The 26,638-nt window shown below is 38.1% G+C and overlaps 2 protein-coding genes across 8 annotated transcripts in view; both read left to right on the forward strand.

Annotated features, from left to right (window-relative positions):
* The first annotated feature begins 1 nt into the window (after nt 1).
* Nucleotides 2-5,715, forward strand: LOC144662899 (BTB/POZ domain-containing protein 2-like). Its single transcript, XM_078523837.1, has 2 exons — nt 2-830; nt 3,146-5,715. The coding sequence occupies exons 1-2, from the start codon at nt 175-177 to the stop codon at nt 3,798-3,800; spliced, it is 1,311 nt and encodes a 436-aa protein (XP_078379963.1). The 5' UTR covers nt 2-174; the 3' UTR covers nt 3,801-5,715.
* A 2,245-nt stretch (nt 5,716-7,960) lies between these two features.
* LOC144662716 (epithelial sodium channel subunit alpha-like) overlaps nt 7,961-26,638 on the forward strand; it is a 49,329-nt gene continuing 30,651 nt past the window's right edge. For 2 of the 7 annotated variants that reach the window (XM_078523620.1, XM_078523629.1), the window contains exons 1-3: nt 7,961-8,087; nt 14,817-14,920; nt 20,895-20,986. Coding sequence is in view for 3 of the 7 variants with exons in the window: in XM_078523629.1 (XP_078379755.1) it covers nt 20,964-20,986 (23 nt within the window). In the remaining 4 variants the exon portion in view is untranslated. Of the gene's footprint in view, nt 8,088-14,816; nt 14,921-16,358; nt 16,419-20,894; nt 20,987-23,022; nt 23,145-26,638 lie in introns of those variants that run through there. The other 5 variants (XM_078523671.1, XM_078523663.1, XM_078523652.1 and 2 more) reach the window with 5 other exon arrangements.

Here is a 26,638-nt window from a genome sequence, read left to right on the forward strand (position 1 = left end):
GGGTCCATCCATATGCGGAAGGTTGTGGAAAGATCTTAATTTAGAGACCTTCGATCATTGAGACAGCGTTAAATACGACTTATTAGGGACAAATATTCGTTTGTCTTTTTTCCTCGGGAGTGCCCCTCTGCTAAGTCGCAGAACTTATGGAAATCTGACGGGTGAATTCGCGAAATGAGTTCATCCCCGTACAACTGGCAGTCCGAGAAAACTTCTGTGCAGGACGCGATCTCCTTCCTCTTTAACAACGAAATATTGAGCGATGTACATTTTATGGTAGGAAAAGGCACTCAACGGCGCCGAATTCCCGCTCACAAGTTTGTACTCGCTGTAAGAAGTGCTGTCTTTGATGCTATGTTTAATGGTGGAATATCAACACAATCAGACGAAGTAGAATTGCCCGACGTTGAATATTTAGCTTTCCAGTCTTTACTTCGCTTTTTGTACACTGACGAGGTGCAAATTGGACCTGAAACAGTAATGACGACGCTTTACACTGCCAAGAAATACGCCGTGCCAACTCTGGAAAACGCGTGTGTAGATTTCTTGAAGAAGAATCTGAGCGCCGACAACGCGTTCATGTTGCTGAGCCAAGCAAGGCTGTTTGACGAACCCCAGTTAGCTGCCTTGTGTCTTGAATGCATTGACAAGCACACTGCCGAAGCACTTTCAGCTGAAGGATTCACTGACATTGATTTTGACACTTTTTGTGTCGTTTTGCAAAGGGACACTTTGTCAATCCGTGAAAGCCTTCTGTTCGCTGCAGCTATACGATGGGCTGAACACGAATGTCAACGAAAGAGAATACCCAGCACTGCAGAAAATAAAAGGTCAGATTATCGAAGAGAATTATTTTTATAGAAATGTTGTGATTCGTTTCGACGCACCATTCATCTCTGAAACTGAACACCCCTTCATCTTGTTTTGTGCCTGTGGTGTTCAATGGTGGGGTGGGGTGGGGTGGGGTTGGGTGTTGTGGGGGATGGAATTTATGTTCAGTGAATATTCCAGACGTAATCTTATTCAATTTGTCTTATCTGGTATCATAAAGCCCTTTGTTTTGACTTGTGATGGAAATGCAAAACCAATCCACTACATCTTGCAATGGTAGCCTACTAGGAAAAAAAGAAAGAAATTTATTGCAATCAGTGCTTGCATAATGTTGTGTGTATAAATTGAGGTACCCTGTTTTATCAGTCACAGGAGTCATGAGTCAGAGTCAACAAGAACCAATGAGGGAGATGGGGGGGGGGTACTCCATCTCAGACTAAAGAGTTAAATTGTATACCCCATCTCAGAAGAAGAAGTGAAGAAATTGTTTTTATTTTTAAATTGGGTTATTCCAGAAAAAATCCACACCCCCCTGACGGATGGCAACATTTTTTGACCCCCCCTTCTGCCCGGATTTCCCAGATCGCTAGACCCCCCCCTCCCGCCCGGATTTCCAAGCTCAAGAACCCCTCCTCCCGCCCGGATTTCCATTTTTTTTAAAGGCCCTAACTGGACACAACAGGCAATACAAACGACGCAACCTTTCTTACAAAAGATCCCTGTTTATTATAATTTTTAAAACTGGGCTAATGTTGCGAATTTTGCTGGTCAAATTTCAACGATCGCACGTGTGTTTGTGTGACCTCCGGCACACTCTCCTCTAAAATGCCACTTGTTTTTTTCGTCAAACAACAAATGTACAAGATAAGAAATATGTAAGTCTTAAAAATTATGTAAATGTAAGAAAAAACACAGTAAAAAAAGTCCTTAATGCGCTAATAAAGAAAAACTATAATTTTAGTTGTCGGTGACAAGGCGGCCTAAATTGGCGCGTGTTTACAAGATCGAGTTCGTGTTTATGTACCTATCAATGGTTTGCCCCAGGATGGGGGGGGGGGGCAACCCACGGGAATTTGACATCGTAAATTCTCCCAGGGTAGGGATTTTGACATCTAAAATGGTCTGCTGGGTTAGAAATTTAAGAGGAGATATGTGAAATTTGACATTTACTAGGTGCCCAGGGGTGGGGAAATCAACTTTGGATTCCAAAAAATTTCAAATTCCCCTGGGGTTGCCCGCCCCCCCCCCCCCCATCCTGGGGCAAACCATTGATAGGTGCATTACAAGATCGAGTTCTCGCTAGTGTGACACTTCTTAAGCTTAGCAATAAAGCCTTTTGAACTACAATAATTTTAAATTTTGTTACCTATATGGGTGTGTAGGTCAACTGGAGCTCTTGCCTTTCTTTCAAAAATTTAAGTTTTCATGCGTAATGTCCACGGTTCCTAACTTGTTAACATATCGATCGTAAGACATGGATTAATTCAACTTCAACTTCAACTTGGAAGTAGCCAAATAATACACAAATTGTGTATACACATGTTAGCTCTAGCCAGCAAAAGGAGTTCTCGGGTTGGCTAAAAAAAAACCCAGAAAAGTGCAGCCGGACCGATCGTCTTTTCTTCGCATTTTTGAGGATGTTGCAAAGCACGGCGCGGGTGGCCTGGGTACCGTAAAAATGTTCCAGGCGTTGCATGCTCGGTCGAAAGTGTTTTTTCCGATCGTAAAGGTGTTGTTATCCATTTATCGCGCTGGTTCTTCATGAATAAAAGGACCTATGAAGGTAAACTTGAAGCATATGAGGTAAGAACACCATAAAGTGGAAGACTACAAGATTTTTCGATGCAAACTTCTTCTTTTAAGTGGTAAAACATATCGATCGAGTTAAAGTTAAAAGTGACCCCCGAGGAAGAATTTTTAGGTTCAGACCCCCCCTCCCGCCCGGATTTCCCGAGCCATTAACCCCCCCCCTCCCGCGAGAATTTCCAGTTTGCCATCCGTCGGGGAGGTGTGTATTTTTTCTGGAATAACCCATTTTCGCAATATTTATAAAAATACAATACAATAATATTTACATTGCTGTTATCCATTTTCTCCACATTACTACAACACCCTTCATTTATTTTCACACTTTTCAAAACAACCTGATTTGGACAAACAAAAAGATTTAAAATTGACGTTATTTTTCCCCTTTCAAAACAGTGACCCCATTTCCAGTTACCATGGTCATTTTATATAACATGAATTAAAAAACCTTTTCTGCTTCTGCTGTATTTATGAGATTTTAAAATACTGTTGTGATGTTTTCTTGCAGAAATGTACTCTCAAAAGCCTTGTACATGATTCGTTTTCCTCTTATGAGTATTGAAGAGTTTGCTCAGAGTGTCGCACAATCTGGAATCCTTACAGACAAGGAAGTAGTCAGCTTGTTCCTTCATTTCACGGTGAATCCTAAACCACAGGTTCAGTTCCTGGACAGGCCACGCTGTTGTTTGACTGGCAAGGAGAAGGCAATATGTCGCTTTCAAAAAGTCGAGAGTCGCTGGGGCTACAGTGGCACAAGTGACAGGATACGTTTTAACTGTAACAGAAGAATTTTTGTGGTGGGTTTTGGCCTGTATGGGTCCATGTATGGTCCGAGTGATTATCAAGTTACAATTCAAATTATTCAAACTGATACAGGTAAAATCTTGGGTCATAATGACACTGCATTTAGCAGCGATGGCAGCGACTCTACATTCCGTGTCATGTTTAAGGAGCCAATTGAGATTCTCCCTGGTGTAGGCTACACTGCCAGTGCAACTCTCAAGGGTCCTGATTCACACTACGGTACTTCAGGAGGAAAGAAGATTATTTACGAGACAGAGCACAAGGAGAAGATAATTTTCCAGTTTTCGTATGCCACGGGAAATAACAATGGAACTTCCATAGAGGATGGGCAGCTACCTGAAATAATATTTTACACCTGATAAAAAGAACAAGAAACAGTATAGGCATCACCATATGCACATTACAATGTATTTACATTATTATTTTTTCAAGAATCTGTTCAAAATTATACTATTGTTCCAGTACTGCTTGTGGCAGACCTTTTTTAAGGACGGTGCCTCCTAAATACAAAGATCTTTTGCATGGTTCATGACTATGCAGAAAAAGTAGATCTTAGCAAGGACCCCAAGCACACCCTTCCAGTGTAATCAATGCCCCCTTGCATGATGCTTAGAATATGTGTGCAATAACAAAGGGAGGCACCGTCCTTAATAGTACTAAGTACCGGTAATTTGATAAAGTAAAGGCCACACCTTTCTATTGAGGTCCTAGGATGTTGGATATCATGGAACCAGAGGGCTTTTTCTTCTTTTCTTAAAATCATGCCACAGCATTTCTTTCTAAACCCTGACTTGAGACTTCATGAGTTGCTGTGTATGGTTTATTGTGCTGTTAAACCCATAATCATTTAAAACAACTGTACAGCCATCATGCCATAAGCTACTGATTCATTTGATCTTTCATAAGGGGCTATTACATGTATTAACTTTTAATAATTTCCAAGATAGGTGATACAAGTACAAGTGCAGAAGAACAAAGCTATTAGTATATAGAGAAACATTGGCTGCATTAGCAGGCATTGAAACACTTACATGTAGTTGACTAAGAACTCTAGTGGGCTAATTTGGGGTGGCAGAAAACAATTACCCAAGGGAATTTGACAGTTTATTGTAGATAATAGAATGAGGTAATGTATTAGCTTTGAGTGAACTGCAACTATGCAGAGCATTATCCATACTCCTCACCCGGAAGGTTTTGTTTTGAACCCCCCAACCCTCTGGAAATTCCTGTAAAGCCCCATACTTCCCTGTAAAGATTTTGGCCTTTAAGACCGCAACCCACTCAGAATTTCCATGACCTTCCATGGGGTGGGTATGGATATTTTCTGGAACTGCCCAATTGAAAACACTTTTTGTTTTAAATTTAATGGCATGCCTTCTTGAGTATTGTTTGTTTGTTGTCAGTTAATCACTCTGCACATTTATGTTGCTCCACTACTGGCCCTTTTAGACACCGAGTGGTAAAGAAATCAAATTTGTGGGAAGTAGTTGTAATAGAAAGCATGCAGATGCATAATTTTTTTTTCAGTTTTGAAAATGTACCTGCCTAATTTGCAATGTTTTGGTATTATAAGGATGTAGATTTTGGTTAGGGCTGGGGTCAAATACAGGTAATTGAAGTATTTCATTTCGTTGGTTAGTATAAGCAGGAATGTACAGTTCCTCTACTTTATATAATGTACAAAGCAAATGCTTGTGTTAGAGCAGTTTACAATTGAGTGTCGTAAAACCAAAACCAAAGTAATTACTGCAGCCAATCACAAAGGACTCAGTCAATCCAGTGAACCAATCAAAACTCGAAGCAAATACATGTAGCTGGCAGGAAGCGCGGGAAAACGTGCGCAAGCGAGTCACGATTGGTTTGGTTTTAGTTCTGATTGGCTAAGAAAGTGGCGTGAGATTTTTAAGCCAATCACTGAGCGTAGTAATGCAAAACCAAAGCAAACGCAATTTACTTTCGGCACTAAGTGAAAACCGCTCTACAATTCTGTGTTAAAACAAATTATTGTTACTTTAGTAGAAATTGAAATTATATGTGATTTATTCTTCAGCGTATAGTTATGTACATTTATGCCTGATGAACAGGTGTTGTTCGATTTATCATGCAGTCTTTTAAAAAGCTAGCGTGATGAAACCCAGTAAACATCTGCATAGTATGCATATCAATTAAGGGATGTTGTGAATTGCTTTTTTCATTTGTATTTTGGATATTTAAATGATTGTAAATTACAGGTAATACAACTGTAGAAGAAAATAAACAGCTCTTTTGTAATTAGCCATATTAATAATGCTGGCTGTATTTGGCATTTGGTTTATGAAACTAGATGCAAAGATCCGCATAGACCTACACATGTATTCAGTCTTTGATTTGATATCATAATCCTCTATGTTATGAATGCATAACAATACCTATACACCCAACCTATCTTGAGATTAAACCTCAGTTATATGATTAAGCAAGGCCCAAGAAAAATATCTTGTGTAGGGTAGGATTCAGGACCAACTTTTATAAGTTTTTTTCTTGACATTTTGAAGAAAAGTCAGGAAAGTTGAAATTATAACACTTGAAGCCGTGAATAACACTTCAGGTCATGTGATCTCATTAAGCCCAGGCTGAAGGCCGCTACTATATCTGACATTTTGTATTTATTTGGTCAGAGAAATTTAATTTTATCAGGGAAAGGTCAGGAAATTTTGATAACCATTGTCTGTGGCAACCATGCCTTGGTAATAATTATATTCCATTATAGTGCGCACTGCTTTACTAACAACAAACCCATTTGTCAGTGTTTCTATCAATGAAAATTCACATTTCAACTTCAACTTTTTATTATAATTACAACTTTTTTTTAGCAATGGTTGATGAAAATAACGTGTTGAAATAAAGTTATATGTATCATCAAAAAGATGAAGACAAAGTAGGTCCGTATAGCGTACAGATGATCAAGTGCGGAAGGTGACTGCATAATTTGATAATCCGATATTGAGTACTGATTCAGATCAAGTGACATTGATTTAGATCTTTTCTCTCAAAAACTGACGAGCTATTACTTGGCAGGGTCTGGTGGTGTCACGTGGGACATTGGCCGGAGCTGAATGGGGCGTCTGAAAATCAAAAAAAAAAAAAGGGGAGGGGGGGGGGGGGGTTCCTTAACATGTTTGAATGAAAATAGTTTCACTTGTTGTGGAAGCAATGAATATCGGTATCGTTATACAGCTATTTCGAGAAACGTTGTCGGAAAAAAGCACAAAACTGCACAAGCCAATCCCTAAAGGTAGTATGGGTACACTTATTGAGCTACTGCACGTGTTGAATACTAATGAGATATAAAAAAAATAAGCGCAATTTTCAGGTTTTCTTTCTTTTCAGACATGTAGAAACAGGGTACGTTTAGACCCTCTGAAGTTCAGAAGAATTTTCCTCACTCAAAGACATGCGACAGTAAAAGTAAAGCTAGAGATATAGGCCTCCTGAGAAGAAAAAAAAATTCTCCACGTGCAAAAATACAAACTTGTAAATTTCCTCTAGGCCAATATGCAAAAAAAATACCAGTGAATACCCAGACCACCTTTCGGTCTTGTCGCGTGCACTTTGTGTTTTTTTTTTTTCCGACAACCTTTCTCGAAATAGCTGTATACGGTAATAAACTGTTGCATTACGTTGGCAAACAGATACAGGACTTAGCTTAAATATATATCATGGAGTCGACAAGGCAAGCCGATCTGGCTTTGTTTTAAGAAAAACACTTGAAGTACAGAAAAGTATGGCTGCGAGCAGTCGGTTTTTGTTCGTGTCAGTCTCATCGCACGCTAGGAAAAGAAAGAGGCAGCTCGCAGTCTAAGAAAAGTAATAAAATGCAAACAGCGGCAACAAACATGACACATGGACTGCTTACTTATAATTACTTAATCCTTTTCGTTCCTAATTGGAACATAGGTCTTCATCTAGCGCGCGACACCCTATTTTGTGCAGTGCCCTTTGCCTCATTCCACGTAAGGTGTTTCCTCTCGTGCGTCTCCAGGTGTGCTGGGGTCTCCCTCTCTTTGGCTTCCCCTGTGGGTTCCACTCATGTGCCCTCTTGACTACATGTCCATCTGGTCTCCTCAGTGTGTGGCAATCCAACCCCAAGCTCTTTGTCTTATCTCTTTCTCTATCGGTCGCTGCTCTGTTTTGCTCCAAAGCTCCTTTTTACGGATTCTTTCTAGGTCACCAAATTCGCAAGATGTTCCTCAGGCTTTTATCGACACTTGCAGCTTCTTCTCCAGTCCCTTGGTCAGCCTCAAACTTTCAGAACCACACAAAAGCAACGCCTTCACATTTGGACTACGCATGGTTTATTTGACGTTTGGTATGCTAGGTGTGGCAAGCGGAGAAAGGGGAGAGAAAAGGTCATAAAACACCCTGAGCAAAAACCAAAACCAAAAGTAACAACAACAAAAAAACTACTTAAAGGCCAAGGGTCAAGTTGAAGTTTCTCCCCAAGCCCCTCACGATCACTTTTGGCGGCGCTTGTCAGTTCTACTTCGTTCCCTTTTCTGGTTACCATGCTAGGACTTGTATGAATTTCGCCAGGTTCAGAAGCTGAAAAAGTGTCACAAAAATGACTCTGGGTGCGACGAAACAGCGGGTATAACCACGTAAAATTGGTGAGTTAAACTTCACTTATAGTAAGGAAAACTAGTACATAGTTCATTAAATAAAGCTCTTTAGAAATGTTGTTTAAAAGAAAAGAAATTTAAACATGCGCAAGTAATTGAATTTGAGTAACTTTTCCGTTAGTTTAACCATTGTGTGTATATGCTAAAGATTTCTTAGTATAATTTCAAAAAGTCTCAAACCAATTCAGTCAAAGTTTCAGTTGTAATCAGTTTAATAAATTTATCGATCACCCATGATTATTATTTAGTTACACTCGAAACGTTAACAAACAAGCCTCATTCAACATTACCTCGTGCTTCATTCTTAGGATTACAAAGTTGCTAGGAAATGAAAGACTCAGAGAAAGAAAACCTTTGTCGTGCGAGTTCGTAACTGGGGCCCGTTTCTCGAAAGCCCCTAAAACTTTTCGGGCCCGTAAAGTCATTTTAAATTATCTGTATTTTAAAAACAGAGAAGTGTATTGGCCTGAAACTTTGTATGAAGGAAACCTCTGTTTATATGAAAAAAATCATGGAATTAATTAAACAGCTCTGTAATTATAAGGTTTGAGATTTTGCTATGGCTTTTCGGGTGCGAGAACTTTTCGGGACCTTCGACAAACGGGCCCCTGGTTCGTCATTACAAGTCACAATTGTATTGATTTAAGTCGCGTCTCTATCTTTGTATTATCCGGATTTCGCTTAGAAAACATAATAACAAAAGCTTTAGAGCATCTCTTCAATTATTAAAGTCTATGTATTTCGATAGGTTCCTTGACACAAGAATGATTTCTGACATTTTAATTTGTTTTACTCAAGCAGTTTATTTGATGCCGAAGCTCAGGTACTCGGGATGTCTTCCCACCTAGAAAGGGATATTTTAAAAAAAGTGATATAAAGAAAATTTAAAAATTGATTATCAGGCGCTGTACGTTTTGCATAACAAAGCACCAAAAAAGGTGTTTAATATTTGAATGGTTATAAATTATAACAGTGGAATAGAACTAAGACAAAACAACCGATACTCAACTTAGCATGTCCACTAGCATGACAAACTTACGAAAATAAAATACAAACAGTTTTTTCTTCAGTCCAATCAAAAGAAATCATTCGTTGCCAGTCGGTGTAATATTTTTTTCTTTCTTCCACTCAGGCTAATAACACTTTCTCGGGGCTTATATAAAAGCGAACCAATTTCATTAGAAGCTCATTTTATTAGATACGTTATGCCGTCATTCAAATACATTACGACAGAATGGACTACAGATTACGAGCAGTTCTCTTTTGCCGTGAGAAAAAAATATAACTCCCGCAGAGCGCACGGAAACTCGTCTTTGTACACGCGACAAAGTGATAACTGTATTAAAGTGATATGCAATTCTGAACATAGACATGAACAATTGCAAATTAATAGCCAACAACCAGTGCTGGGAAAATATTTTTTACTAGTATTGGTGCATGCTTGATATTGTTCCCACACTGTATTACAAAAAGCACCTGATCAAGCTTAGGCCAACCTCGTTCCCAGGGTATCTCTCTCCCCGTCCCCCAGAGCGGGGGGCGGGTAAAGAGAGACCCTGGGAACGAGGTTGAGCTTAGGCAACACCAATCTCGAGCCCAGAGTTCGTCTAGTCGGTCAGCGGTACGGGACGGACTCTGAAACTGGAATCGATCAGATCAATTTCAGGTCGATTTCAGGTAGAACCTTGGTCTTCCGGTTTTTATTGCGCATGCTCTCAGGTAAGCGGAAGTAAATTTCCCAGAACGGAAGTAAATCGAGAGAGTCGAACTATTTCTATAACACAGTATCGACAGAACTGGTGTTTATCGAAGCAACAAAAGCAACAAAAACGTTCTGCAGTTAACAAAAGAGAGAGTTAACAAAAGAGCGTCTGGTGTTTTGATTTCCGTTAGTCTTTTTCTTGAGCATACTGCTATATTGGTTTTAAATCAAAGATCTTGTTTGCCTTCCAGGATTCCGCCTGTGAAGACTGCGTGCGTGTGTCAGTTGTTGTTTTGCAGACGACGGCGAAGAAATATACATGATGCGCAACGCACGGACAAGCTATTGTTCTGTTGACAAAAATGTTTGTTTGGCGACTTTCGTTTATTTCAGAGGCTTTCAAAGATTGCTGACAGCGCATCTTTAATCGGGCGTGGCCGATTCGTAATTTACCCTTTAGGCGTCCTAGTCGATAGTCTCCTGTCGGCCAAAAACGACGGGGATAGCCTGGGCCAATCGGTTTCATTTCAGTTTTGACAGTAAATCGTTGTAGGAACGCTGGGTCGACTTTTGGGCTAATCTGCAATCTGGTGCTCTTCTTTGCTTCGGCGGGAGGACAGAGAAAAAAGCTTAAGGGAGAAAGTACTAATAATCATCATTGTGAAACTGTAGTTGCTTTGACAGGTTGAAGCTATTTTTGTAAATAAAAGGGGTAACGTCATTCATGTCACGCAATGTTTTTGTGGGAAACTTTGAAACTAGACGCTTTGCTGGTTTCTACAAATAGCAGTGTGATCTGGCGGTACATTGGCGGACTCCCTTTGAAACTATTTTTTATATATTTAGCAAGAAGTGTGTTGATTTTCATTTCCGCACAGTTGGGCGTCAAAGTCGCCTGTCACAAAGAGTAGAATGTTTGCACAACATGTTTTGGATATATTTTAGATTTGGCTAGTGACGTTTATATAGTAAGACACTTCTCAAGACGTCAGCAAAACATTGGCAATGTACAGTATTGGTGTGAACTTGAATATTTTTTTTTTTACGAGATCAGTAAAGCTATCGAATGAAAAGGTGACTTCAAAATGAAAACTTCGAATAATTATAATTAAATACCAATTGAATTTTAGATGAGAAATTCCGGAAGTGACATCTGTGTTCAAAATAGGAATTTTTGTACAACTTAAAGTTCCGAAAAAAACCCACATGTTTTGTAAAATCATAGACAAACATGATCAGGAAAACAAAACAGGCCAAGGGGTTTTATTAAAGAGTTTGTGAACAAGACAATGGAATCAAATTACATTTGAACTTGCAAAAAGAAGTATCTCTGCCGAGACATAATAGCGAATCCTTGCATTAATAATTATTGTATTCTGATCTGATTGTTATTTTTTTATGAATGAACTATTTGAAAGTGGTTCTCATTGATGAAAACAAAACGGTTTTTCATTCACTGCTTGAAGTATTTATAGACGTGAAAACATTCGCTTAAAGGAGAAGTTCACTCCAGAATGACCATTTATTTTCTTTACGCCAATAAAAATGTTATACAAAGATATGTTATTCACCAAAATTTCAGCCTCCAACGTGCGCTATAACCCTACGAAATCTTTGCCAAAACTCGACAACTGAAGGCCGCCATCTTGGAGCTGGTAATGTATGCGTGACGTCAAAGAGCTCAGCCTGAAGTTTGGCGGGAAAATTTAAATACTCTAAACTCCTTGTTTCTTCGTAGTGGCTTTAAATTTGTTTGTCAAAATGCCTGTTTGTGCATCTTCATTTTGCTCGATCAGAGCTTCAAGAAATACAAAAAAACAAAGAGTTTCGACTATTAAAATTTCCCCACCAAACTTCAGACTGAGCTCTTTGACGTCACGCATACATTACCAGCTCCAAGATGGCGGCCTTCAGTTGTCGAGTTTTGGCAAAGATTTCGTAGGGTTATAGCGCACGTTGGAGGCTGAAATTTTGGTGAATAACATATCTTTCTGTAAACTTTTTATTGGCGAAAAGAAAATAAATGGCCATTCTGGAGTGAACTTTTCCTTTAATCAAATTACATTCTGCACGAAATATTTTGTATCCATTTGTCCTGAAACTTTGAGGAAATTGAAATCTTTGTTGGACAGTACTGCATTAAAACAGTTCACTCGGAATTGAATAAAAAAATAAGAACCATATTGATAAAGGAAATTTTAAAACTTTATTTTGGCTCATTTTGACGAAATTCAGGATTTTCAAAGACTGCCAGTAAACGGCTGTATTTGTCTGTCTCTAACGATTTTGCTACGGTTTCGAACGAGCTAATTTTTCAACATGATATCATGGTAGCGGACAGAAGTCGGTTCGTTCTGAATTTTTCAATACGGTATACAAGTTACAGGTCAATATACAGACCCTCTGTACAGTAAAAAAACGTTTGGGGAACAAACCATTGTGAACTTATTTTCTATGTTGATCAGTAAAAATCCTTAGTACGACATGGGGTTTGTTATCAAGTTCGTTAGTACGTTAATACGGCAAGGTGTATAACATCGTATAATCAACGGTTTACTGAAAAACTTCAGTAGAAATATTAAAACTAAAGTTGTCCGACGTTTCGATGTTGCTAACATCATTATCAAGGTAAAAGGTTGTATCGTGTTGTGAATACAAATTAGTTTGTGGAAAATAATAGACATTTGCTGCATGTTTATGTAAATAGTTTCGCGCGGATGGAGTCAGTTTGCACGTTTAAAGTTGGCTTTAGGTCTTGAATAATTAGCATTTCGTTGATGAGACAATCGAATTTGCTGCGGCATTTCTTTAAAACTGAGAATTTGTTAATTAGCTCCGATTTTGAGATCCCGTGCGTGTTCAACATGTGCTTTCCAATTGACGAATTCTGAGAACTGTGTTCAGCAACACGTCGGTGCAGATAGTCCATATCGCATAGACCACATTTGAAATAGTACACCACGTATTGTTCGCTCCCGATCTTAGGTTTCTCTTCCCTGAGTTTTAAAAGGTCTCCTATTTTCCTATTTTCCGGCCCCTCCTTAACCTTCACCATGGAAACTGCTACAGACAACACCCTTCCTTTTCTGGGTATGAAATTAAAATATCAAAAAACGGCACAAATCTCATCGTAAATGTCTACAGGAAACCAACGAATACTGGCCTCTATCTTCACTACGATAGCCATGTCGACCACCGATACAAGGTCGGCCTAATAAAAAACGATGCTCCACAGAGCCTATTGGCTATCGTCTACTTGGAAAGTTTTCACCGATGAGTGCGAGATTCTTAAGACCACCTTCGCATAACTTCGTTATCCAACTCGACTAATTGACTCAACGATTAAGGCATTTATTCACGACCAAACCATCAGAAACAGGTCCAGTGTGTTTAACGAAAACTCAGAAGAAGAACCCATCAGGATTCCCATCCCGTTCAAAGACCAGACATCAGCTGACAACACAAGAAAACAACTCCAATCACTGGGCAGCAAAATCGGCGTGCGCCTACAACCAGTTTTCACAAGCCGGAAAATAGGAGACCTTTTAAAACTCAGGGAAGAAAACAAACCCAACAAACCGAACGCCTGGAACAGCCTACAGCAGCAGCAGCAGCGGCAGCAGCAGCTAGCAGCAGCAACAACAACAGCAGAAGCAGACGTAGCAGCAGCAGCTAGCAGCAGTAGCAGTAGCAGCAGCAGCAGCTAGCAGCAGTAGCAGTAGCAGTAGCAGCAGCAGAAACAGCAGCAGCTAGCAGCTAGCAGCTAGCAGCAGCAGCAGCGGCTAGCAGCAGCAGCAGCAGCTAGCAGCAGCAGCAATAGAAGCAGCAGCAGCAGCAGCTAGCAGCTGCAGCTAGCAGCAGCAGCTAGCAGCAGCATCTAGCAGCAGCAGCAGTAGAAGCAGCAGCAGCAGGAGTAGCAGCGGCAGTAGCAACAGCGGCAGCAGCAGTAGTAGCAGCAGCAGCAGGAGTAGCAGCGGTTGTAGCAGTAGTAGCAAAAGCAGCAGTAGTAGCAGCAGCAGCAGTAGTACGTAGTAGCAGCAGCAGGAGTAGCAGCGGCAGTAGCAACAGCGGCAGCAGCAGTAGTAGCAGCAGCAGCAGGAGTAGCAGCGGTTGTAGCAGTAGTAGCAAAAGCAGCAGTAGTAGCAGCAGCAGCAGTAGTAAGTAGTAGCAGCAGCAGGAGTAGCAGCGGCAGTAGTAACAGCAGCAGCAGTAGTAGTAGCAGCAGCAGCAGCAGCAGCTAGCTAGCAGCAGTAGCCGCAGCAGTAGCAGCAGTAGAACCAGCAGAAGCAACAGTAGTAGCAGCAGGAGTAGCAGCAGCAGCAGTAGTAGTAGCAGCAGCAGTAGCAATAGGCAAATGAAAAACGGTAAAACTACAGCCATATGTTACACATGAAGACTATCAGCTGACTGAAGTGTTTCTTCCCTTAATAGATGCGCCGCCATTTGCATTTTGTTAACCTAATCTGAGTGCGCACACTGACTTTAACTTGTTGGCGGTCATACTAAGACTGTAATTCATGTAACGTGGTTCTGCTTAAAAAAACAAACATGTACTTGCATTTAAACCAAGGTTATAGTTATTTTAAAAAACTCATTAATAATCCATAAAGAAAATACAAAAGCAATTAATGTTTAATGAGTGTCTTTATATCTGATAAAGACACGGCTAAACTTTACGTCCAATTTTCTTGGCCAGAATAACCCCAAATGTAAATATTAGTGCAAGAATGAGTTGATCTACATCAGAAGATTTTTAAGCCGTTCAATAAATTCGCAGCTCGTGTTTTATCAAGTCCAAAACACTCGGCTGCGCCTCGTGTTTTAAACTTGATAAAACACTGCTGCTCATTTATTAAACATTACATAACGTGAAAGCTTCGTAATTAATTTGTTTTCGCCGACAATCTTATCGAATGTCATTTATTTTGCAAACGTCTTGCAAATAAACCTGAACTAAAGTGGTTCGTAAACATGCAGGTGGTCATATTAGAATAAGGAGATTATTTTTTTTTCAGGTCCGCAATTTGAATTAAGAAATGATTCCGGCAAGGTTATTTGAAAACACATTTTCGTGACAATCTTCACTGAATGAGCATTGGCAGCTTTATGTTTCTGTAGGGTAAGTCATATTTATTTCTTAGATATTCTTTAGGGTTATTTCATTAACACTATTAAATCCTCAAAAAATCATCCAGAATTAGTCAGTGATGGTTCAGTTTTCGACTCTAACTGATTGAATCTGATCGTGCGGCACACGTTTTGGCATTCCAGCGCATATTGTATTATCAAGTTCTGCATTTTGCTGCTCATCTAAAATCCTTCATTTTTATAACATTCGTTGTGTCCTCAGGACAAGATGATTATTTTTGATTATTTTTTTAATTCATTCGTAACCGATATGTACGTGTTCGCATCACCAAAGAGTGATGGCAATGTTAGTTACAGGTCAGGATTTGAATAAAGATTTATTCATTCAGTACATATATTTGTCACTCACAACAAATAAGAAAAAATAAAATTCGTTCTTAACAAAATTCCAGCCTTAGGCACGTTCTTAGGATGCTCTTAAATTTTGGCCTTTTTTCACTCTCAAAGTTCTTATAAAAAGGTTCTTATAAAAAGGAGTGTATGTATAAACCGTGATTAGCTTCCAGAAATTAAATAATTGGTCACTTCTCAAACGTCGTAAAAGTCCAATATGAACTATAAGTTATCGAAAAAAAAAAACCCCCTAGCATTCGAAATCTTATCAGTTTTGATAATAAACGGCAGACATTCAATATTCGTTGATAAGAACTGTCTTCTTAAAACAAACTGAAAAGCTAGCCGGAGAACTCTATATTAAAAGTAAGTTTCATTTCATTTCCGTAAAATTCATTATTATAATTATCATTATAATATCGTCCGTTGTTTCATAAATGTCATTGACACATGCACCTGCAAAATTAATTTGCATGCCCTCAGTTGAGCTCAGTTTTTTATCAGTTTTTTTTCTTAGCCTGTGTGTATGCTTGATATTTTGCAAGGAAAATGTTCATTTTTCTTCGAGGTTTAAATGCTCATTAGAAGCCCAGTGAACCTAAAACTTTTATAACATAAAAAAGGAATTGTCTTGTATTCCCAAAGAAATTAACAAGTTCTTTTCCTTTAAAGGTTCGTACCAGACAAAGCTCTAAAATATTTAAAGTTTATTGATAACGCTGAAGAAATGGCTTTAAAAATGAATAAAATGGCGAAACCTCCTTTAAGTAAGGTAAAACACTGGTACAGAAAGGTTTCTTGAGTTAGTTATTCAAATTAATAGTGTCCCTTGCTAATTCACTGACGATCCTCTTTGAATAGTGAGCCATTCAGTTCAAAGATGACCTTGGTGACGTTTTAATTTCAGTGTTTTCGCGTAAATATCAACAGCAGTTGCTAAGAAGTGGGAGTTCATCGTGAAAATACGTGAGAATATTTTGTCATTTATACGCAAATGATTCTGCGACATATTAGCTAATCAATTGTTCGGCTTTTTAAAGAATTATTCAGTGCATAGCTAGTCACTTGCTTTTCCGGAGAGAAACTGAACAACATACCTTGAATATATACAGAAGATAGAGCTCACTCAACGACAAGTAAGGTGTTGTGTTTTTAATACTTATTTTACTTTTAATAAGGAATCAAAACCTCTAGAAATATAAATATAAAGATATAATCACGAAATTGTTGGAAGCAAAGCAAAGTGAAGTGATGAGGAGACTTATTTGGTACACGATTCTCAAACGAATTTACCGGCTTAAAAAACAATCTTTTTTGTGTGAGTTTAAAAAACAATGTTTTTTTTTCGAAAGAATTATTCGTCGTATCAGTGCATTAGCGATCAGGATTCAATCGGTGAGTGCAGCGGCGAGACACGCAGGTGTGCTGTTCTTTTTTGATCATTTTTCTCCTATATCAGTGATAACCTACCATACAATATACTTCTTAAAAATACTGTTTTATCTGACCCATAAAGTGTTAAAATATAGACTAAATTTTCGGCAACCTTCTGTTGCCTTCGTCAGAGTAAACGTTGACAGAAGGTTGCTGAAAATTTAGTCTATATTTTAACTATTTTTTTAGGTCAGATATAACAGTATTTTTAAGTTTAATCGTTATCACTGACTGCCCGAACAGCAATATACTTCTGTTCTCTCATTCTTCGGATTTGGCAAGTGGCACGCCGGCACTAGCGGCAGATGAAACTCATCAATGGGTCGACTTTATTACGGATTATTCGCGGTCTTGCTCCCGTCCGCACATAACACCAATTATAGATCTCGAGATTCATTTCTATAAGGATTGCACGTGAGCTTGATAGTGTTGACTTAAGTCACAAGAACCTTTTTTTGATGAGTCAGAGAGAGTCAGAGTAAATACAGATATATCTCCCTTACACTGTGTCAATCAATAATACAGGCTACATATACAATATGGCAGTGAGAACTGTTAGGCAGCCTGCTGGTCGCCAATCGTTGAGATCATTATATTTATTTTTGTTTTGTTTGCTCAACACAATACAAGTCACAGGGAACAATACCACTGGTGTGTTAGACGTATTTACCCGGAAAATAAATAATGATATTTTCCTGTTTCACTGTTCGTATCACAGTTTGTAAGCAAATAATCATAACCCAAAACTCTAATTTATGATTGTTAGGATAAAAATAAGATAACTGATGTTTATGAACAAGCAGAGAGCTCACAGTGGACAGAACCTTTGACATGAGCCAATTTAAAAATACTAGTTGATGAAAAGCCGAGTGCCTCTCCCCCAGTTGGCAATGGTAAAATTCTTTTGGAAAATTACATCTTTTTAGACTTTCTTGAATTCCGCAACCCCCCAATATTGCCAATCAGTTACCATATTGTTACCTAGTTTTCGCGGGAACTTTATTTCGCGAAAATGGAATGGGCATATTTCGAGAGACTTTATTTTTGCGAATCATCGGGTAAAAAAAAGAAACGTTTTTAACATAAAAAATATAATATAAAAGGTTGAAAAACAAATTTTCGCTGTTCTTAGATTTTGCTTTTTTCAAAAGATTGCGAAAATTAACAAGTCCCGCGAAAAAAATGAAAGTACACTTTATTGAAGGCGTGCAACAAGAGAGCCGATAATGTTTTTGACTTACAACTTCGAACCGTGAATTTTACGTATTTAACCTACTCACCAGATCACTTACATTATTTTATTGTCCCAATCTGAATGCTCAAATTATAAAAGACTCAACTTCAACTGTTAGCGTAAGATATATTTTTAGAAGCAAAATTAATCACGTTCTCTGACTGGCTATTCCCTTAGTAACAACCTATGAACAGTCCATAACAAACAGTTATTGCACGATTAAATGAATCTTTCAAAAGCTCGCTAATGATCATGTGAATGGCCATCAGTCCTTAAATTAAGAGCCGTGATGTACATGAAGTAATTTTGTAGCTCTGTAATGATCTTAAGAATATTTTTATAGCCAAAACTTTTAAAAAATTGATCGGGTCTTAAATAACCAAGCCAGCCCCAGTTCTGTCACTGTTATAGACTCGAGTTACACTCTTCCTTTGTATTTACGCCTGAAGTGATATTCTTTTTTTGTAAAAGAAAATATGGCAAAATCAAGATTACTGTACCGAAGTTTAGTAATTTATTCAGTTTAGCCAACTGTCTCTTCGGCAGGTCATTTACTTTGCAAATGTCTTGACAATAACTCCAAATTGAAGTGCTAATGACCACCTCTATGGGTAGCAAAATTTCAATAAGAAAACAAAACATTTTTTCTCCCGCAGTTTATTGAATCGGCCACGCAGGTAGGAATTTTCCGGTTATTTTGAATACACTAACTACATCATAACAAGACCGAATGCTACAACGTAGCGATCGACTCTAAGAATATCGGTTATCTGTGGAAGATTGCTGAATGCTGACATCCTTCAAAGTAAGTTCGATTTGTATCTCGCTAGAAATTACTCTTACTGTCGGTTACGGTTCCTTTCCTAACCGTAATCCTTAAAATTATTAATCAGTAATGGTCCGCTAACGATTTTAGTCCATGAAATAATTATTACAGTACGTACATTCAACTCCGGTGCAATGCCCGATACAACAAACTCAGATATAACGCGCCCGAACCACCGGGTACAACGAACACTGAAATCTTGTGATACTGGCTAGCGAACTCTGCCAAAGTTTTGGCAGCGAAACAAACATGGCAAAGTTTTGGCACCGACCAAGCTCTATTTAATTTATATCAAGGTTGTAAATGTAATGTACTGAAAATTGAACTTCTTGGGCATTTCCATAGTTAGGTTTAAGTGCAAAAACATATTGTTAGGACATTTCGAAACTTTTAGAATGATCGCTATACTATGTTGTTGCAGCAAGAGCATTTGTATCATGTTGATAACACGTTTTGTAGAATAATTCGTTTATTTTCGGTTTTCAGCAGGTTTTCAGGTTCGATTCACCTTTAAACCACAGTAATGAATGTCTGTTATGCTCATTTCCACTTTGTCTTCACCGTAGGCTTCGGCTGGGAATCTCACATTTGTTCCAGCTAGACAGTTAAAGTGGCATGAAGGCAGAGTTTTGACCCTGAGTGATATTTGTTGAACATTATGATCAAAATCAAGATGTTCGGCGCTAGGGGAGGGCAATGTCTATATTAGTTCAAATTAAAAGAACGGCAGGAATCCGTCAAATAGATAATATAGCCATGCACTATCAAATTTTGTTTCCGAGTAATGCATGGTGAGAAAAGAAATTATATCAGATATAAATTGCTCGCTAGCAAAACGAGAGGCTCTTTGACTTGCAATCGAGAACATGGCGACCGATCGCAGCGAGTTCGGTGAAGTGTGACCGCGGATGGACAAAATAATGTACCCGGCCTCTTTAGTCAGTCAATAAGTGCTATATATGGCCTGGATAGTTTAAGGCTCGCAGACTTTGCCGGGAAAATGGAAAAAGACATTTTTTTTGCCCATGGCGTTTAGTCCTTAATAAACATAAATTTGTATAGCGCTAAAATATTATATACATATTCAAAAGCGGTTTACATGATCAAATAAAAACTACCAAAAACTTACAGCCTAATTTGTGGAATGGATAAGAACGCGAATAGAACAAAGGGTAGTTCGAACTATACAATTTGGTAAAACCAGGGGCAAATTGTCAAGTCAAGTCAAGAACCTCATCATTGCTTTTTGTGTACTGTTTGTCAGCTTCGTTCACCTTATAAGATCGATGTATATTGAATAATCGTTTTCAAATTTTTTGGTGAACACTTCAGCCGTTATCCTTTTTTTGTTTTGTTATCCTGCCAAGACTAAAAACAACAGATTTTATAGCACAACGGCGTAGAAAATACACATGGACTTGGCAACTATTGTAAGATATTAAGACGGAATCCGCCAGGACTTCGAGTATTTAATTGGACAAAATTATGTACCAAAATTATTTTCATCTTAATCCCAACTTTGATGTTACTGTTTCAAATATCTTATCAAAAGAAATCATTTCTAACAACATCAATCATCGAAAAACATATTTCGAATTGAAGTTCCGCTGAATTTCACTGATTCGCTTAAAAGACGATTTTACAAAATAGCTACACGTGAGATTTTACCCATAGCTTGTGAACTTTGAAATTTATTTTCTCAGACTCTGTTAAGAAATTGTTGTTAGTGTTATCACGGACAACTACTCATCTTTTACTTTTTAATTACTTTAACTTTTAAAAAGGCTAGAAAATAACGAAATAGGATTTAAATTATTCTGGTACTCAATTTTTATCCAACTAAAATTAATATTACTCGATTTCCTGATGGATTCCGTCTTAAACGGCAATACAAATTGACTTAAAATCGACAAAGGAAGCTGTGCATAATTTTTGCAAATTTACTACCCTCCGAGAGTAAACCATTCAATCAACCCTCAGTAAACTTTTCAATTTCAGTGTTTTCACATAAACATATCAATACGTTACTAAGGAGTGGGAGTTCATTCATGACAATGTAAGACAATAGTTTCGATCATACCACATTAATCACATGATCCCATGTGTATATGATTTCAGATTAAATGCACTACTACTGAGCCACTTGCGCAAGAGACGGTATACCAGCCTGCAACCTTGCACGGATACATGCAAAAACACAACAACTCAACGTAAGTAACTGTAAATCATCTTATTGTCGCATCAGTTACGGGATCACAACCACATATAATCAAAAAGATAAAAAACTGATCAGTGAAAACCAGACCAAACTGAAGAAAGCACAGTGAATCGGGCCGAAAGTTAGATTCTTATCTTCAAAAACTCGAGGAAGGTTATAACAAAATAAGCCGCCCTTTTATAGCATACGATGGCCGAAGTAACTAAATTATATTATCGTTATTATCATTATTTTTTTATGTTACAATGATCAAGTGTTTTTGTATCTCTGGCCTACTGATTTGTCAGGAATATATTTCGCGCTATACAAATGTGCGACGGATAATTTGGTGTTTAACTAACAAAAATCAATATCTTTATGCTCGTTGTGCGTTTGGGTTTGTCATTAACGCACATCTCATTCGGGATTGTTAGCGCAGTCGTCGTAAATGGGTGAATTAATTAGTTTTATTCTAGCTATGCCTGAGATTAGCCTTTCGCAGGTCCAATTTTTTTATATTGAGCACAAATATCAACTGCCAAATTTCATCTTAGTTGTTTATTCATATGCGCATTTCCCCGTTTACCGGTAGAAAAACATATACTGTGCTATGTGCGCAAATAAATGACTTATTCCCTTACAGTTTCAATATCAGACGTTATTAGCAAATGTGATGCAAAATAAGAAGGGAGATCGTGGCGTCATGTTCGCTTTTTGCCGCGTCTGACGTTAATACTTTATTTGACGCGAAAAAAAAAAAAGAAAGAAAGAAAACACTCTGGCCATTTGGTGTCGTTTTTCAGCTGAACAGTGAATTATTATTATTTTTCTTGTATTCGTGGGCATGCAGTAAATTATCAGCACTAGGGTTCTTATTGCCGCCTAATAAATTAAACCGTATATACAGACTGCAGTGATCTCTGATCAACTGCCCTGGCCTTAAAAAAAACCTTGCATGACATAATCTGGCAGGTTGTTCACCGTTTCCAAGTTCCACATAAGCTTTGTAAGAGAAGCTTGCGTCCGCTTTCAATGATTACCATAGGAGAAGCTACAAAAGACAGAAATGTGCTGGTTCTAATATCATTAAGCTATGTCATGTCGATAACTAATAAGCTTTACACAAACTGAGTCTATCTATGCATGGTAACTTTGAAAGAAAAGAGCTTCTTTTTATAATTATTATTAACTTAGGCTATCGGGATACGAACTGTGAGCTGTACTCAGTGTTTATTTAACAATTAGAATACTCGCCCTCGTTTTCTATGAGCAAATAGTCAACGAGGCGCAGCCGAGTTGACTATCGCTCATAGAAAACGAGGGCGAGTAGTCTAATTGTTTTAGTAGAAACTCTAAAGGATTGCAGTCCAAGACCTACAATATTGTGCACTTTGAAGACAAAAATCAAGAAAATTTACCGCTTAAAGAGCTATGCGCGCGCGCGACTGTTTTCTATCGGCGAATAGAAAACAGTGGGAGAACCAATTAGATTCGCGGATTTCCAATAGAACACAGCTGAGTTTCTACTAATAAGTGTTATTTCAATATCAACACTGTGATGGAAAAATATAATTATAAGTTTCAAAATTTTAAGCACCCTTTAATTTTTTTTTTTTAATTGGCATTTTCAAAAATTCACGGTGGTTTGTCATTTATTGCTAATCATGTTGTCCTGAGATGACTTAGAAGTACATGTAACCGCTCAGGAATGGTTCACAGTGGAACTCGGGGTATGCTGATTGGTTTTGGCTCAGTTACAATTGTATATGTGATGTCTCGACTCCAGAAAACAACAAACGGTAAGGGGCAATCAAAACAGTAATTACTGGCCGGTGCCTGATTAAAAGCCTTTTTGCAAATAAAAGTCGGATTAAAAGCGGTCAAATAAAACGTTGTTGAAAATTTCTTTTAATGTTTAATGACCATCCTCCGCTTTTATTTTGCACAGATTGAACATTCTCAGAATTAAACGCAATTTCCTGACACCAACTGCGTTGTGTAAACACGAGTCTTAAAAATTCGCAATCAGAAAAGAACCCGCGTTTTTCTTCAGGTGGATTCGGTGACAAAAACATCACATTTACACATACACAAAAACGACGGGTGAATCTTTCGCGGACAGTTTTTCCCTTGATGATGTATAGAATCACGGAGGAAAAACGACCTGATAGGTAGGCCCATGCTTCTTAATATTTGAATAGCGTGAACAAAAGAACTGAACACGGACGCGAGTAAAGAGAGCAGACATTGTGTTTGATCATGATATAATTGAGCTTCAGAACTACTGAAGGCAGAATCCTTTCACAGTCGCTTTCGTTTCGATTCGCTTTTCGATTCAGATTAAAGGCCGTGGGAGAGAGTGTTGATCCGTGATCGTAATCCGTGAAAGGCCTTTTTTCCTTCGTGAATTGTGAAATGGCTATGCTTTTTCCCGCGAAACGTGATCGAGAGGGTTAAAAGGTTTTTACGTGATCCGTAAAGGCCTTTTTCCATCGTAAATCGTGAAATGGCTATTTTATTTTTTGTGAAACGCGATTTAGACCCCCTTTACCACTGTCACAGGAAATATGGGGAGTGAGAAAATTAATGTTTTCTTTAATTTCTGAAGGTGAAATTTCCATAAGGAAAGAAATTAGTGCTCATCGTGAAAATGTAATAACATCAAGTTACCATAGCAACCTGTTTTATTTTGTGTTATTTGTTTTCTGACTCGCCTGACTTCCAGTATTGTTTGCAGTTTTTATTTCACATGCGTAACCATTTAATAAGACATTTAATAAGCTTCTTACTTATATAGAGGATAAAACATGATGTTGCGACTGAGGGGTCTTAGATTCCGGCAATGTTATCGGAAATGAACTAACTAACCCTAAGTAGGGTGCACAAATAGCTTGTCCTGTTGCCTATATGTGAATAATTGTGTATACACCTAATTGCAATGGGGTTGTCATAGAAAAAAAGGAAAAAGGAAAAAGTCAAATAGGAATAAATTAAGCGCATGCATGAAATTTATACGTCCAAACGGCCTTAAAATGCCTCAGTAAATGCTATCAGTTATGAAACTACACTAATTCATTCCTATTTAAAATTAGGTGTATATACTAGTAGTTAGCATAAACTGGGCCTGAGAGTCATTTCTTCAGTCTTAGGTTGCTTTCACTAACAGAGAAGAAATTCTCACTCAGTTTAAATAATCAGTCATATTTATTTTAAATGAGAAAATTTTAGACAAACTTGATAACGAGCCACACAAAGTCTAGATCTTTGATCGATACTAAGACTAACGTCTATGTCGAACTTGTTTTGTCAAAATCATGTTCAGTCTTTCACTGAACATGATTTGAAGGAAAGGTCATTCATTACAGTGGTTAACATCATATTTAAAACCCATCTTTTGTTTTTTTCACACTGAGTTAAAACCTTTTTTTCAATATTTCAAACATTCAACGGTAGAGATGATGTCAAAGTTGTTTGCCAAAATCAGGGTTCACTTTGACTGCATCCGAAAACTCTTTTGAACAGGCGAAGATCATTAAAGTGATTAACATTAGAGGCCCTGTTAGAGGGTTCTGAATAATCCATAATCCTGGGTAGTTTTTAGAAATAATTCGTATCCCAATTTTGTAAAAAAATATCCCTAAAGATAATGACAGATAACAATCTGCAATTTTAAAATGCAACACAAATAATCCGTAATTCTTAAATTTGGTGGCTTCCAAGTTCCGCATAATCCATATCGCTTCTCTCCAAATAATCCATAATTCTAAAACCCTAACACGGCCTCACATTATGTTTTGAACCATCTTTTCTTTTTTCCACACCGAGTCATTAAAACCTCTCTTTCTTTAAGCACAGGCAATTTAGTGTCGATGATCATCTATACAAAGACAGCTGCTTCAGCTTGTCACATTGTTACTGAGCGGCGATTAGACAAGTTTACTTCTCATGACTTCAAACGAAACTAACAGGATTTGCGCTTAATTTGAGTCAATCTTCCACCACTGATTCACGTTGTAATCGTGTAAGAAAAACTTGACAAGTTCCAGTTCTGAAGAAACTACAGTTCAATTTTCGCGCTCAGTTAGCGACAGTACTGATCGTCAAAGGTAATATAGCAGTTATGAACAAATTTGGGAAAAATTCAGAACAGTGGGCTGAGCCTGTTCTCCGTAACCACACAGACAGGTAAATGAACGTATTACTGGTTATTTTTTGTTGTTTATTTATGTTAAAGGGTGATCAAATATTCCTATCTGTCGATCTGATCAGGACCTACTCTGAAAATCACATTCGGTTTGTTAAGAGCCAGGTTATTAGTAAATGTTTCTTGGCTTAAAAAATTAGAAACCAATCTGGCTCTTTCGATGTCTTCGATCGTGAATCGTGTCCAGAAAATCGCCAAATCGACATAACAGTGAATTTTTTAATAATTCGTTTGCTTTTCAGTCGTTTCTTCAGGACAACGTACAGCGAACTTCTATAAAGTTCGTTTAACGGTTTTTAATAACATTAGTTGTTGTGATTATTACCAAAATGACTCTTATATTAAGAAACGTTATGGCAGAGTCTTAATTCAGTTCGAAAATTGAATATAACAAAAACAAAAAATGCTAATGATGCTACATGATTTCATAGTTTTACCGGTATCTCAAATCGAGCTGATCCATTGCAACACGAACAGACTATAGACCAAAGGAAATTTTTTAGACATAAACCTTGAGAGTACAACTGAGATTTCAAAATGTCCTTTTATGTGGATTTTTCTTTAGTGTCTAATTGACACTTTGGTTTATTTGCATTTTTTAGTGATTTGTTTATTTTCGGCTACAATTTAAATACCAAATACGTACTACGTTGCTGTATTTTACTTTTAGCGTTTTAAGCGAAGTCTTGACAGTCTGTCATAGGAGTACAGAGTTGAACGTGATGTCTTAGTTCCCCCGTCTTATTCTTATTATCTGGGTTATTCAAACTCTTTCCTGACCTTGGCAATTGAAATTGCTCGGAAAAGCCACAGTTAATATTATTTTTAACACTGGTGCACCGTTGAGTTTCATATGTCAGTCTTCTTACATCAAGTAATAAACGCTGTTGCTCATGGGAGCTGGGCCGGCGGGTCATGATTTAAGATTTAAAATGTTGCCTTTGTGTCAGACTTAGGGCGCGTTCGTTTGGCGGATCAATCCGGAATAAGAATAGTTGGAATAATGCGAGTTAGCGTTCGTTTGGCTGCTCTTCCTATTCTAGGCTCGATTTCCAGCCGCTTTTCGGGAAAATGAGCCCGCGCTCCTATTCCTATTCTGGAATACTTGCATCTCCATTCCGGCTATTCTGCTCCCAGGAGCAGAATAGCCGGAATATATTCTTATTCCAGAATATTCTCAAACGAATGCGCCCTCAATCGGCACTGTCGTGGTTCTGCTTGGACGGCCGATAAAAGGCGACACGCTCCTCCGGACTAAACTCCATGTAAACTAACTGGGGGCGATTATTTTCAGCCAGCTGGAAAAAGAAACCTACGCAGTAGAATAATTTGAATAAGGATATGTAAGCTCTTCTGTTAGTACGAAAAGAACAAAGAAAATCAAATACAGTCAACTCTCGCCTTGCGGACACCCCGCTAATGCCGACACTCGCTATTACGGACAAAATCCAGATCCCTGGC

This window comes from Oculina patagonica, chromosome 1 (genome assembly GCF_052425735.1).
Source record: "Oculina patagonica isolate OP01 chromosome 1, crgOcupat, whole genome shotgun sequence".
Taxonomy (NCBI): Eukaryota; Metazoa; Cnidaria; class Anthozoa; order Scleractinia; family Oculinidae; genus Oculina; species Oculina patagonica.